Source organism: Lissotriton helveticus, chromosome 6, assembly GCF_964261635.1.
Source record: "Lissotriton helveticus chromosome 6, aLisHel1.1, whole genome shotgun sequence".
Lineage (NCBI taxonomy): Eukaryota > Metazoa > Chordata > Amphibia > Caudata > Salamandridae > Lissotriton > Lissotriton helveticus.
The window spans coordinates 1,429,686,612-1,429,702,632 of record NC_136067.1 but is presented as its reverse complement, the minus strand read 5'-3'; the positions used below and the strand labels follow the sequence as shown (position 1 = coordinate 1,429,702,632).

The window sequence follows — 16,021 nt, the reverse complement described above, 5'->3', positions numbered from 1 at the left end:
TGGTCAAATTTTGCATATGCAAAGGACATGCCTAAAGTTTCATGAAAATTAGATCATACTTCTAAGGAGCTGTGACATTGTGAATTAACGGGAAGGCACAAGTGTCTGTATACATTTTTTACATAAATGTGTTCCTGTTGGACAACCTCCATGGAGAACCACCTATTTATTTTACCTTCTAACATTTGTAGAGGTGTTTTTCAGCGACCATACATACCCAAGTTTGAATGGAGGAAAGAATGGAATGCACAGAAACTGAACATATGTCTTCTCTTCCATTATACTAGCGTTACAGATGCCTTTGTCAACTGACATCCTCTCCCACGTCTCCTTGTTGTCTGTGAATGATCCTCAGCCGAAAAATATAAAGTTTGCAGTAGTGGTAGAATCCATAACGATTACATAAATGTACTCCTCTGGACATTCAGTCGAATGGAGCTTGCAGCGTATTCTGAGACAATGAAAAGCATTGTAATCGGAACTTATTGATCATGATTTTAAAATATTGTTGATGGTGTTATCCGTACAACTACTTTCTTGCTGCATTTGTGCCTTTTACCTCCAGTTTTTAAGTTACTTTTTTTACTTCCTGCAATACTTTAGGATTCCTATTAATTTTGCAAATGTTTTGAACAATATGAATCTTTTTATGGTTTTTGTCCTGTATTTTTTCACTGTCTGCCATGGCTGGCCATGGTAGGGCTGTACCTATTGTATATGGGACTGTATTATAGAATTTGGCCCAACCTGTTGTTTACTGTTGTGGGAGGGAAATGTAGTTGTGATAGCAAGCATCTGGTGACCCTTTCCAATTCGGTACTTGTTCGGCACAAATCCTGCTTTATAATCATTAACATTCTTATACGGCAGTCATATTTTATTCTGGTACTGCTCACCCATTTCTTCTCGGGGCGGTGCACCACTGATTTGCTTTATACCACCAGGCTTTCAATAATGGCAGCCATGGCAGATGCCAGTTCTCCACACCTTGCTTTCTCATTTAGCCCAGTAAAAGCCTAGCGATGATTCCCCCCCCCCAACAGCTGGTCACCTACATGAGCCCCAATAATGGCCGCTACACTTTTTTGTCTGGAAGAGTTAAGGCTGCAGTTTTTTAGGTTAATGCTGAAATTCTTTGTTAGTGGAGAGGGCCATTGCTATGTTCTGAGGATCTGAAAGACGACCTTCGACGATTGTATGGGTGGCGGAGATGGACCGATGCATGATAGCACAAAAGAAGGTCAAAAAACTGTGGGGTTGCCCCAAGAAGTGGGATAAGAAGTGGGGAGGGGGTGGAACGCCTTTAGGGAGGAGATATGTACATCACCGACAGAAGAAATGATGATGTGCAGACAAACTGAACAATAATCTTCCAAGTGTCTAGTTTATGTAACACGTGCTTATTGATGTATTGTTATTTACCATGTTTGATGTGTAATATGATATCGCCATGATGACTGTGCTTTCAACTCAATAACAATGTTATCTAAAAAATAAAAAAATGCTGAAATTCTTCATCAAAGAATCACCATGACTAACGGTGATCAAACCCATACTGTCCGGTCTCGTAGCCCTTGCAATAATTACCGATTCTTTAATATCTTCCCACCCCAATTTAGTCAAATAATCCCTGTCTCTTGCATCATACCTGTTCTCCCCTACTGTTTATGAGTGCATGTCTGTGATACTGTCATTGGTGTCAGTAATTACTGCCATTGTGCTCCTTTTATTGCTCTAACAGGCAGCAATGGAGCAATGGAGCAATGAAGCATGGATTAGGAATTTCCAGAACAGTTTGTCACAAATGATTAGAGGCAAATGTCTTGTATACATTAAAGGGTTCGAGCACCCTACCATTAGTGGGAACTTGACACTGGAAAAAACACGAGTAACCACAAGTGTCTCTGACACGTACTTAGGCAAAATTGTATCTTAGCACTAGAGTGCCACTCTGTAGCATAATAACAATGCAATTTTCAGGCTTTACCTTACCTTAGGGAACTGGTGGATCTGACTTTTACCACTGGGAACCTGTTCTCTATTTTTCCATTGCGTCTCTGGTGCATGTGGAAACTGGGTACCATTGTTGCACTGGTTAAATGGGGGTCCTAGCTGCCCCAGCACCTCTTCACAGCTTGGGACTCCCACACCTATGGGCACAGTACTATCTCAAATAAACAACAAAGAAGGTCAAGGGGAATATTTTCTGACCATCCACTGATATATACCCCTAGAGCAATGAAAGTACAAAAGATATCAGGAGGTCAATCAAAAATGCATGAACTGTCCAAAGTAAAAGTGTTAAATTGGGGAGCAATCACAAAGTTCATATGGAAATGATACAACGTGTATCATTTCCATATGAACTTTGTGATTGCTCCCCAATTTAACACTTTTACTTTGGACAGTTCACACAGTACTATCTCTCCTTTGCAACTAGTCACTCCTGACCGCTAATTTGGAAGGGTAATGGACTCTATTGAATTGATGTGATGGATCCTTAGGAGGATCATACGTTTGTTTTATTGTATTATGATCACATTATTAGGGTATCAAATAGTGGAACTAAACTGCAGTGGAGTGCTTTACATTGCACAAGGGTTCGTTTATGCACGTGCAGAATAATAGGCATGAAGAGATGTGCACACAAGAGTATACAAAAGCCAACTGCATAAAAATTTACACATGGGACCTAAAGGGTGGGCAATAGAAATGGTGGAAGGAGGTGTCTAGCAAAAAACATTTGGTTTTGCGATGCTTGATTTTGTTAATTTCTCTAGCAGGCAAATGTGTATCAAGTAACTGTTTATTTGCAACTGAGTTTAAACCACAAAGTGCAGTGAAAAATCACAACTAAATACAAATGTTTTTGCTTGAATGTTTAGATTGCTGATCACTGCAACAATAAAGCATCTAGTTTAAAACAGTTGATGAACTGAACTACGAACATATTCCTGTCATGGATTACAAACTAGGAGCCGCTGAGGATTCCAAACAAATTTCCCAAAGTATAACTTCTAACATACAGAAGATAACGAAAAACTGTAAGTATGACTTGTCTCAAAGTCGGCTGCGTTGCATACGCTAGCTTTTCTGACCTAGTAGTTTCCTTATGTTGTCAACAGTCTTTTGTAATGTATTTTTATTGCACATTTAATATACCTTCCAGTGGCTAAAGCTCGAATGAAATGTTAGCCTAGGCTTGATATTAGGACACATCTTTTGTATTTATTTTTTAAATTCATGAAGGACTTTTAAGATTTCTCTGGATCAGATAAACCTCTTGCATAAGGCATTTATTTAGTAAATTCGCCACACCACACGTTCTGAAAGTCTTTAAAACCTTAACTTTCCACATCACCATTTCTTGGACAATCTTCCAACAGTCTTGGTTTCCATTGCCTTTATTTGGCCAATAGTGGGCATGCTATAAATGTATCCAACATATAAAAGGGGAACTGTAATAAAATGACTTCCAGCATAAACCGCGCTTAACATTTTGTGAAAAATATGTTAGCTGCTTTTTGTCGGTTATTGCAGAATCGAATGGATTATCTGGAAATGTCTCACCAAATGATTGACTTATTTCATTCTTTTCAAGAAGTATATGATCAGGTTTCCGGGTCTGCTGACAGAATTCTGTTAAACAAGGCTGCATTCTTGATGAGAAGGATCTTTTCAATGTAGCATCCTCCCCAGCCCTATAACATTGAAAGGACCATCCACGCACGAAGCTCTGTAGTGTATTTCTTTATTCTTCAGAGTACAACCCTTAAGTGCACACACTTCTTCATAAACTTTATTTACCACACCCAGACACACCCAACTGATTTCTTAATTCTCGTGCAGAGGCCATCAGGAACCAGAAGAGTCCTACTGTACATATTCACAAAACACTACATCTCCCCCTTTGTTAAATAAGAAGTACAAATATTACTTTATGTACATTATAGTTCCTCAAAGAATCATCGAGGCGCTCAAACCACTCTTCCGGATCTTGTGTTAGGCCTCTCTCCTACGCCTCATTAACCTATCTCGGGGACAAGTGATGTAGAGGCAGGTGTAGAAGTTGGGCTCTCTGGACTCTCAGGTGGTCATGTCTCACTTCTAGATCTGGAGCCAACTAACATCGAGGCAGGTGTATGAAATGTGACGGGTCTCTTGTGATGTACTTTCTGGGATGTTGAGCGGTCACCACATGTCCTTTGCTCATCACAACCCTCAGTGGGTCAGCACCAAAGAGATAGTCAGACTTGCATTTCTATTTTTGTTTGACACGGACCCAGTCTGCTTCCTTATGTCACGACATATTAGGGACCAGACTGCAATTGAAGGGCCGCAGTGAGGGTGGGCTCTGCAGGAGGGGATGTGTAGAGGGGGGACATTGTTCCACATAATATGGGAGTGACCTTTGATCCAGACTTATTGGCAACGGATACATCGATGCATGCAAGAGGTGTGGGAGGTGGAGCTCTGAGTTGAGGCAAAGCGGTGTCTCCTGAATATCTGGGAGCCCACTGACCTGTCACCCCGTGGGAGGACATGGGCCACACTGGGATTCGCAATAGCAAAGAGAAACATAGCTAGGCTAGGGGGGCAGTGGATCCTCCGAAAGTGGGCTCATGGAAAACAGACATGGACTGGTGCATGCTCCAGGAGAAAACGGTTTATGTGGATAGGGGGTGTCCCCAGAAGTGGGCTGCAATATGGTCCAACTGGAACGAATACAGGGGTCATATATACGAACCCCCCCAGGTTGCCCCGGTTGACGAACCATCGCATTGTTGACTGCTTAGCGATAAACTGCAATGAGTATTTCCAACCTTACATGTCCTGTAAGCTTGGGCTTCCTAAGGTAAAATTGTATGTAATATATTGTATTACTGTGACGATCACCACTGTTTTCTGCAATGTTAATAAAAAGAATTTACAAAAAAAAAGAAAAAACCGTGTCACAAGCATATTGGCATTTGTCAGCATAGGTCTTAATTTCTGGACGTGTGGAAGGAATCCGTTGTATGGATATCATCAGCATCTGTCGAGCTATTAGTGGTCCATTGTGACAGTTATGTTCCCATGGCTCTCACAAACATTAAGGTAGTGAGGCTTTCACATGTTGAGGAATGTGGAGTTGACCTATAAGTATGAAGGACTGAACATAAAGTTGACTTGAGATCACTTGCTTCTAGCGCAGTGCGCTGAACTACTCTCTTTAGGGTGCCCAAGAATTGTTTGACAACACCATTTGCCTGTGGCCAGAGAGGTGTACTTTTTGATGTTTAACATTCATGTTGGTGAGTCAGTGCTTTAACCCCGTTTATTGAAAGGTGGGCCATTGTCAGACTTAAGAATGGAAGGAATACCCCATTTTGAAAAAACGTAATTTAATGTCCCAATGACTTTGTCATGCGTGGTTGATGATAGGTCTACTATAAATGGAAATCGTGAGTATTCATCAAGGACTACCATGAGAGGATGCCCATTGTTGAGCAGTCCCAAGAAGTCCACTGCAATCCTCTCCCACACTTGCTTCGGAAGATCAGACATAACTAGTGAATGCTGTGTTGTACAGTTACACAAATGACAGGCCTTATATTCTCTTTCAACTCTTTTATCAAGGGAAGGCGACAATGCCACGGTGACCCTTGTGTGCTAGTTCAATGACTTGTTGTCTCAGTCTTTTGGGAAAGACAATTCTCAAACCTTGTAATATGGTGCCTTGTTTAGCAACAAAGTACCTCTCTCAAATTTTTGAATTTTTGATATTTAAAATCATCCATAAGAGGTCGAATATGTTTCCTCCAGGATTGCTGTGCAGTAATGTAATTGAGGGCAAGCATATCTTGATCGCTGTTCTTAGTTCAAGAACTTATTCTACAGAAAAATACCAGCCTTGGTCCTTCTGTTAGATGCAGAGAAGGTATTTGACCTCGTGGTCTGGTAGACTTTATTCCATATCCTCTCTAGTTTTGGTATACCCCCTAAGATCAAGGGGTTGATTCAAAGAATATACCTTAACGCAGAAGCCAATATTATTGTTAATGCTTCTGAGGCAGAGTAAAACATTGTGAAACGGGGGACCAGACAAGGCTGTCCATTGTCCCCCATTTTATCCATTTTTTTTAATTGAAACTTTGGCTATCGCTATTCAAAATAATGCAGATATTAGTCCCCCTTTACCTACTATGGGGAAATTAAAATTATATGCGGACAATATCATGCTTCTGATCAAAGGCGATAAGGGGGTCCAAGCAAAAGTCTTTGAGGTTTTTGAGCAGTTTGAATTGCTCAGCGGGTATAAAATCAACAAAAAGAAAATGGAAATGATCCAGTGTGGATGCAAGCCTGATGTTATACACCCTGATATTTTGTCCTGTCTAAATTCTAAACCACAAAGATTTCTTGGGGTTTATTTCTTGTCAAGAATCGCTGACGTATGATTTAAATTTTGTCCCGCTTCTGCTGAAAGTACAGGATTTACTGCTTCGGTGGAACTCGCACCTGTTAACTATTATGGGGAGGGTCTCGCTGATTAAGATGTCTGTTCTCCCGCTATTTAATATTTTTTTTCTGCAACTCTGTGTGTTTTAACAACACCTTTTTATTTTTTTGCCAAATTAGAGTACATGTTTACATCCTTTCTTTGGGGAAAGAAAACTCCCCGAATTGCACTAAGCACTTTATATGAGGAGTTGGAGAATGGTGGGTTAGCTCTCCCTAATCTCAGGGATTATTATTTTGCATATGTTGCACAAAATATGTCTGTGTTTAAGTTGGACTTGAATACAGGACTATTCGTAAATTATTTTATGAATTTCATCTGTAAAGAGCACCAGATACGCTGTCCATTAAAAATGTCGAAATCCCCTAAATTAGTGCTCTCTAAGGGCATGCAGTGGTTCTTTCATAAACTTCAGAACTTTGATAGAAGATATACAATTCCAGTAATTAACTCTTCCACCCACTTATCTGAACTCACTTCAGTACTTGGGTTTAGATAATCAACTGAAATTATTCAAAAATGGGCTTAGGCCAACTTTTGGAAGATCTCAGATTTTATAAGGATCGATAGGTGGCTAAACATTTCCGAAATGTATGATTTAATCCCGCATGATTTCCTTCTTCTCAGGTCATTTAATATTCTTATCAAGTTCCTTAGCAATTTGGATCTGATACAGATTAATGAACTTAAAAATCTGGCATACACACTATTTGAAGAAATCGCAGGAAACCAGGGGAGTGAATTTTCTTTTTTCTCCTAGCAAGGGTGTGGATCTCACTGAGAAAGCAATAACAAAATGGGAAAAACACGAAGGTTTGCAGGTTACAGCGAGTATGTGGTCTGAATAAATTTAACGTAACTTTAGTACGTTAAGGGGAGCTGATTGGCACCAGATTATATTCTTTCGCAAATGGCTTCTATATAGAACCCCACATTTTTTTTCGAAGGTCTACCCCAGCCAATCCGGGCAGTGTTTTCACTTCTGAAGTCATCCGAAGAAACAGAGGCGGTAAGTAGGGCTGTCACTGGGTTTAGGTTTAGTAAAAGAGTACCGTCACCAAGGAGGTAGGGAACACCGGGTGCGTTTCTGGTCAAAGGTAGTGCAGAGTAGGGAACGTGATCAGATTGCGGGGTACAATGTGCAGAAGTCTCAACTCGTCCCTTCCGTCAGGATAGATATCTATCTATCTATCTATCTATCTATCTATCTATCTATCTATCTATCTATCTATCTATCTATCTATCTCTCCCTCTCTCCCTCTCTCCCTCTCTCCCTCTCTACCTCTCTCCCTCTCTCCCTCTCTCCCTCTCTCCCTCTCTCCCTCTCTCCCTCTCTCCCTCTCTACCTCTCTACCTCTCTACCTCTCTACCTCTCTACCTCTCTACCTCTCTCCCTCTCTACCTCTACCTCTACACGGATATATATCCGAAAAGTTAACTGCCAAGATATAGGAGGCGATAATAGGGACGGCAATAAGCAGGGCTGGAAAGCTCAGCCTAACTAACTTAAAAAGGTGCGCCCACTCCCCTCCTCCCGATGGAAAACAGGCAAACACTTCAATCTCCGATCCCCTCCCCAAGGCAAAAACTTCAGTCTCCGTACTCCCAAGAACGTTATCTCCCTCGCCCGATTCACATACCGTAAACGCCGTAACTCTCCAGAGTTACGGCGGCATACAGGCGTCCTCCGGGGGTGTCCACCAATCCTCGGACCAGTCCTCTGCTTCACCGGTGACATCGTCCTCGTCCTCCGCGGTGAAAGCACTGATCTCCGGTCGGTCGTCGTCAGGTCCGGTCGTCGTCAGGGTTTCCAGGTTCCTTTCGTCTGGGTTCGACACGTCGTCCTCCTTGGTCCTGGGGTCTTCCGGGTTCTCCCCTTCTCCCGCCAGGTCTGCCTTTCTAATGCCCCAGGTCTCTTCCCATTGGTTGGTTCTCTTCCCTGAGTGTTCTGCAGGGAAGAGGAGTTCGGTATAGTTAACCCTCTCTTGTCTGGGCCGCTGGACGGCAACGCGTCCGGAAAGCTCCGGCGGGGACCTATCACGGGAGTAAACGCTGGCTCCTCCTCACAAGTGCCCATCAATTCAGGGGTTCGGGAATGATATTTTTTGTCATCTGGAGGCTACATTTTTAATCACAATAGACTCCAACAATTGGCTGAAAGTCCTTGGCTATAACCCTTCCTTACTTCTTTCTGATATGTTCGTTAAACTATTGTATATTGCTATCAGACCTGGTACCAACAAAATGCGAATGGGTTCAGAAAATGAAGCAGATTAGAAACAGTGAGTGCTTGTATGCATTGCTAATTGGGGAATTAAAAAGTTTGAAAAAGTCTGTGTTGGCCCATTTTGATTGAATTTTAAAAGAGAATAAATGTTAAAGGTTGTCCTAATATGCAGAAATTTCACTTAATGTTGTATGGGTTGACATATTTTTCTACTCTCGTACTTTATTGCACTATAGACATCTATTTTACAGCACTTTATTGCACTATAGACTCTTAACTTCTTTTTTATAAATAGTCAAACTCGTGTCAACATGACAAAACATTGATTATGACAAATATGTTAATATTTTTGTATAGTTTAATGTACCTAATGCACTATAGGCACCTTAGCTCCTTTTAAAACAGGCAGGCGATGTCGTATTTGATCTTTATTACGCCAAAACACCATTAGTAGCCTTATTTTTGGCAAGACTTTCAGCTTTACCCAGACTTAAATTTTGCATTATAGGCACTTTAGTTATTATCTTGTCAATGATGAAAGAATACTATATCTAGTTGCTAATGTTCTGTCTTTTCTACGGTTAATCTTTTTTTTCTGACTATGTAACCTGTCTTCAACTGACTTTTTAAGCTCTATATTTCTATTGTGAAAGGCTTTATTACTGGATAATTATATTGCGTTATATGGATGAATTTGTGAATTTTTGGTGGATTTCAATTAAAAAAAGAACAGATACAGCTGCAGGTGTGCTTGACTTGACTATGAAGTTAATATATGCCTCAGCCACTTTAGACGTTGTACTGTGACACTGCAATGGTACTCGTAAAAAATAGTCAGCTGGATTTTTACCTTTTCCTGGGCTATGTTCAATAGTGTAAAGCAAAAGACACAAAGATGATGGACGGAATGCTGAGCAAATCAAACATTCACCCCCAGTCAAAAGATCTGAGTTAAATCCATTGTTCTTTTGCTCACCATGCCACCCCAGTTTAGACCCAGCCATATGTAAATCAGTCTTAACCCTGTGCCTCATGGGAACAGTCCAGCCCGAACTGGCAAGCCAGGTCCGCCCTGGACCGGAAAAAAGCATCCTGGGACCGGTTTTGTGGCATCACCCCATATCAGCCCGGTTAGGTTGAATCCAGTGTCACAATGAGCCAGGGACCCATGTCTGGGCATACCCAGCGCACCTAGAGTGAGAAAGCAAAAGACACACAGATGGACCTTATTCAGCGCAAATCACACATCACTCACAGTCAAAAGATCCTACCTTTGCAGTAGCAACCCCCACCTGTCAATGCGAGGTTTCCTTTTGGCTTTTGGATTTCTGAAAATGGTGATCAACGCTTGGTGATCAGTGACAAAGGTGAAGTGCTTTCTGTATGGAAACACATGAAAGTGTTCACAAGCCCACACTACAGCTAGGCTTTCGTTCTCAGGTCGGGAATAAGCACATTCAGTTTGCTACAGACTCCTGCTCACATAAGCCACAATGTGTCTCTGAGCACTGTCATGTCCATTGTGCTGCGATCGCACCCAACCCCAAAGGGCTTCTATCTACCACAATCTCAGTATGTCAATTTGGATCAAAAAGGCCACGTCAGTCACATTCTCAATTGCATGTTTAACTTTCCTAAAACTCTGATGACCAAATGGCATACTTGTGTAAGGGCTTTGTCATGTTCCTATTGAGTGGCCCTAAATACCAGTATATCATCACTGTTTCTAAAAGTATGTGTGACAAGCTGTATTATGTGTCGAATTACCTGAAAAAGCTCTTCAGGTAACGACACCCCAAAACTTAGTCTTTTATATCTGAGCAAACCAACATGGGTCTAAAAGTTACTAATGTACCTGCAGTTTTCTTCTAGTTAGAGTTGATGATACCCCTTGTTCAGTTCAAGGCAGGAAAAGATCTTGTCACCATTCAGCTGCTTAATCACGTCTGCAATGTGGGGACCTGGATGTTGTTCTCTCTTGATTGCCCTGTTAGCGTGTCGCATATCAACACAAATGCGTCTGGCACCTCCACTGTCCTTTTTTGGCCGTGAAACCCATGGTGTCGGATCAGTCGGGCGTTCAATGATATCATGCTTCAATAGCATTTCGAGTTGTTTATGAACAGCTCCAGAAGATGGAAAGTAATTTGACGATGTCGTCGAGCAACAAGCTCCCTGGTCATTGAAACAAAAGTAAGTGATTCACCATTTCAGCATGTGCATTCGGGTTAAAATTGATAGAGATCAGCCCCATGTCAGCAGCAGTTCTGAAACGCCCTCTTGACGAAGTACCTTGAAGAACATGAATTGGCGCTTGTATTTTTGTATTCTTGTGTTGCATGGTTACTACAAACGTATCAGAGCGCTTTACATGAGCACCAGTTACGCTACAGATGGACACATTAATTTTGCTAGGCATGGGGAGATTAAGTGATTTGCCCAGAATTAAAGGGTGTTGAGCCTCCCTGCTGAGACTCAAACCCGTTCCCCAGTTTCGATGACAAGCACTTTACCTGTTAGGCCACATCCTCTCTTCAACTTTGACTTTGCAATGGCGAGGAGGCAGCCCACATGTATACCTTAGTCTTCACTGTGTGAGACGGGGCACGGAGACCATTTGTTGTATTTTTCTGCCGGCATGATGTTTATCGATGTACCACTGTCTATGATAAAATGAATTTTTTTATTTCGTGTGGCGATCTCTCTTGGATTTGGGCTCTTCACAGCATGCACCCAAAATCTACATGTGCACAACATTTAGTGGTTGACATCCTCATCGCACAGCCATCTTCTTCACTGTCACTTGACAATGACGTTGAAGATCCTTTAGACGATGACTTTAATGATAATTGACTTCATTTAGTTTCCACTTGCCTCAATTGATGTCACAGTTCGGCATTGTGGGTGTAGCTAGAGTGCTGGAATTCTCTGGTGTCCATTTTCTCTTCTCGTTGTGACGTCGTTGGTTTCTCTTTTGCTTTGCAAACCGTTATGAAATGTTTTTAGTTCTCGCCTAGCGAATGCAGCGCATGTGCTGCATTACCTTGGCGAGACTATTGTCGTTGCTTTGGTTTGCAAAGGGAGACAAACCATGTGCGTGCACAGACAGGCGGTGTGCACGCACATGGCATCTCCTCTCCGCGCTCACATGCTCCCACCTCGCGCTTGTTTAAGAGGCAAGCACGCACCTGACGTGATCACATGTCCTGCTCCCTTGTTCATTCCACTTAAAGCCCGGACGTAAAGGTAGATTCTTTTTCCGATGCACACCAAATCGATCTGTTTTAAAAATACTGCAAGTCCTGTTTATAGCGAAGGAGACCGTGCTTTGTCCAGGATTCAGAGGCTGGCACTGCCATGGTTTCGTCAGTGTCAGTGGTCAAAGGTAAACCAAAAAGTCCAGCAATTGCATTTGCAGAGCCATTATGTCTCCTGCAGATTAAAGGTTCAAATTAGGATGGGAAACTACCGTTGTTTTAGAGGCAGCAAAAGGAACAACAAAGAGATCCACCATAGGCAAGGTGAGAGTGAGGCACCAACACAGTGGAAAGCCATGGCTTTATTTGGTAGATACAGCGTGGTCCGGCGGGCTTGCTCATACAGCAGACCGTGCACAGGAGGCATTGGAGGCCTGGGAGGGGGGAGCGGACAGCTTTGCCAGCAGACACCTGGAGGCTCAGGCGCACTGCTCTCCTCCCCTCATGCTGCCTATGTCTGCTCACACTCTCCGTCCCCGCAGCTAGCTTTACAACCAGACTTTAGGCCGCTCCAGAGCCTCCAACCCCTATTGCATTGGAAATTCTTGTTATTTGTACTTGGGCCATTGACACAGAATATTGTTTAATTTTATCCGCATCCAGGCAGGTATTACCATCTCGGGGTTGTTCTATGAAGCATAACGTTCATGATTGTGTTGTCCTCGGGACTCGTTGTTGTAACCAGTCTTAATTTATTTTGTTGTGTATTCTTGGGGCTGGTTAATGGTGGCTCACTGCCTGTGCACCTTATCGAACGAGGGCCGTACATTTCTCTACTTTTTACTCAGAAGCTTTCTTTCTGTAGTAGGGGATCTCTGTGTATAGTCATAATCTAGTGAATAGTCCAGCCCATGTGCGTGGACCCCGGAGCAATCAAAAATAATCTCTTACAGTGTCAAAAAATGCAGAAATGCATAGACACTTAAGAGAGAATTTAAAGACAGATAATGCAGCCTAAAAAGGCTACACTGTCCAGTACTTCAACTAGAAACTCCACCATAAAATCCACAAAACAGCAAAAGCCTGTACAGACTTCCCTTGCTTCACCAGCAAAATCCCCCAGGAATGACAGAGAGAAGAACCTGGACAGACAAGCCCCATAGGCTGCCATTATGTGGCTCAAAACAGGATACTGTGCCTTTAAGAGAATCTTCCAGAACCTTCTCCCAGTATCCCAGAATGCATAGCAGGTCCAACTTAGTTTCAGTTCTTTTTTCCGGCTCCTGCAAGCAGGACCCTGGAGCATTGAGCTCTCCCTTTTCAAGGGTTTTGTTGGTGTTTTTTCACTAATTTCGATTTTGTGTACTTGTACAGTACTTTAGTGACTTTCTTCTTGGATTTCTGCTCTCTTTGGCTGTCCATAATGCCTGCATTATTTGATAAATGCCCAGAGTGCTCCAGGAAGAAGGCCAAGTCAGACCCCCATGAGGTGTGTATCCTCTGCCTTCCCTCTTCCCACATCCCAGAGGAGTGTGTGATCTGTAGAGGCTTCTCTGGCAGGACCCTGAAGGACAGGAGAAAAATCAGACTTCAGGGACTTGAAGAAAGAAGACTGAAGGCTCAAGGTGGGTCTGGAGGGGCTTCTGCTGCCCATGCTGAGGCCTCTGGGGGGCTCCCCAGGGGCAGGAAGTCCAGCAAACGTCCAAGGTCTCCGTCTGGTTCAGTTGCTATGACCACGACGTCGAGAGGAAGGTCCACGGCCAGTTCCCGGTCTCCCCAGGGCTCTGGGTCGAGAAAACGTCGCCCGTCGACGTCGAGGGACGTTTACAGGCCGCCGTCGAACCCGGTGTCGATCTCCTCGTCGCCGTCGGCGTCGAGTGGACGGCATCGGAGGGCCCGGCGTCGGCGCTCACCGTCGAGGCGACACCGCCGTTCGCCGTCGAAGACAAGGACATCGTCGTCGTCGAGGGGATCCTCGTCGTCGAGGTCGCCGTCGAGACGGAGGAGGTCTCCGGCGCCGAAGAAGTCGACGTCGAGGCGTTCGAAGAGGTCAACGTCGAGACGATCGAAGAGGTCGCCGTCGAGGCGTTCGAAGAGGTCGACGTCGAGGCGGTCGAGGTCGCCGTCGAGCGTCATCGCCCGTCGTCGAGATTTAGAGGTTCGTCCATCTGGTCGGGGTCGACGTCGAGGCGGAGAAGCCGGTCGACGCCGAGGAGTGTGAAACGGTCGACGCCGAAGGGACGCTCGCCGTCGAAGGACCCACGATCGACGTCTGAGCACCGATCGTCGACGTCAGGAGGTCGTAAGGACAGGCCCAGGACTGTGGGGGGCTCCCCACAGTCAGGACAGGATGGTGGCTCCCCGGGAACGGCATACTCCGAGGTGTATACCCCGAGGAAGCCTAATGCACTGCCTTCGTTGCCTCCTTTTCCTCAGGGCCCGCCTCCGAGGGTTTCACCCCCTCCTCCGTTGCCTCCTTTTCCGGCGCCTCAGGCCCTGGTTCCAACTGTTCCTCCTCCAACTGTTCCTCCTCCCCCGGTTCCACCGAGATCGGTGTCGATGCCCAACCTCCCGACACCTCCGAAGAAGACTCCTAAGTCGAAGGTTCCTCCTAAACCCAAGACGTCCGACCCGGGGAGGCCGGCGGAGCGTCCCAGACCCAAGAGATCGAGGTCACGCTCAGGTAGAAGGGACAGGTCGAGGAGTGGACGCGGATCCTCCTCGAGATCCAGGCATCGCCATAGGAGGCATAGGTCCCGGTCTCGTTCTGCCTCGGGGACCCGTTCCTACTCGCCTACGTTGTCAGATTCACCGGAGACGAGGGTGTCCCCGATTGATGACATTGGCATGTTCCAGGAGGTTCTCCTGCGCGGGGCGGCGAAGTTGGGGATCGAGGTTACGGCTCCTACGCCCTCAACTACCGTAATCTTTGAGACATTGCATAAGAAACACCTGTCTCGCCCCCTACTGCCTCTGGTGCCAGGTCTACTTGAGCCGGCGGAACAACTCTTCCTTACGCCGGCGGTGGTGAAAGCTGCGCCTTCCAGGCTCTTGAAGAAATACAGGGCTCCAGAGTCAGACCCGGCTTTCTTGAGGAAGGACCCGACACCGGATTCGGTGATTGTGACGGCGGCTCGGAAGCTCCATGCCACCTCTCCTGCCTCCACCGTGCCTCCCGATAAGGAGAGCCGCTGGATTGACTCTGCTGGACGAAAAGCGTGTGGGACGTCCTCTGCAACGATGAAGGCCTCCAGTGACTCGGCGTTGTTAGGACGATACGACCGTGTGCTGTGGGACTCCATGGAGCGGTTTGCGGACCTCGTTCCGCGCGACCGGAGAGAGGATTTCATGGAGATCGTCCAGGAAGGGATGCTGGTTTCTAACCAGGCCATTAGCGCCGCGGCGGATGTCTCCCTGCTGTCCGCGCATGGATACTGCCACGGTATCAATCAGAGGCGCCATGCTTGGCTTCGGTTGACGTCGCTTAAACCTGAGGCGCAACAACATGTGGCAAATCTGCCGTTTTCCGGGGATACCCTTTTCGGGAAACACGCTGATGACGAGATGGCCAGGATGAAGGCCGAGGCGGAAACCCTGACGGCGGTGGGCTTGGAGAAGCCCAAAGATAAGAAACCCTTCCGCCAATTCCAACGGCGTTTTGGGTCGCAGGGTCGAGGAAGGGGACAGTCTTCTGGGCAACATCAGCAGCAGCAACAACAGCAGCAGTACAGAAGACCCTTCCAGAAACGTCAGAGGGGTAGAGGTGCACAGCAGTCCTCTACCGCGACCAAGGGCCCGGCTGGGTCTCGACCCTGAGCAGTTACTTCCCCTTCGTCAGTTACCCGCTCCGGTGGGGGGAAGCATTCAATTTTTTCTGGCAGAGTGGAGAAACATTACTCAGGACAAGTGGGTGCTGAATATTGTTTGCAATGGATACAGTCTTCGTTTCACCAGCCCTCCTCCATCGATTCCTCCGATCAGCTCGCAGTATCAACTGCGCGAGCTTCAGGCGGAGGCCGACATCCTGTTGAGGAAAAGGGCGATAGAGGATGTACCTCTGTCTCAAAGAGGAAGAGGTCTGTACTCTCGGTTCTT

The 16,021-nt window shown here is 45.2% G+C and overlaps 1 protein-coding gene across 3 annotated transcripts in view; it reads left to right on the top strand.

Annotated features, from left to right (window-relative positions):
• STX7 (syntaxin 7) overlaps positions 1-16,021 on the top strand; it is a 275,573-nt gene that overhangs the window by 118,599 nt on the left and 140,953 nt on the right. For all 3 annotated transcript variants that reach the window (XM_078649222.1, XM_078649220.1, XM_078649221.1), the window contains one exon: positions 2,886-3,044. In XM_078649222.1, the coding sequence (XP_078505348.1) occupies positions 2,960-3,044 (85 nt within the window). In that variant the 5' untranslated portion in view covers positions 2,886-2,959. The remainder of the gene's footprint in view (positions 1-2,885; positions 3,045-16,021) is intronic.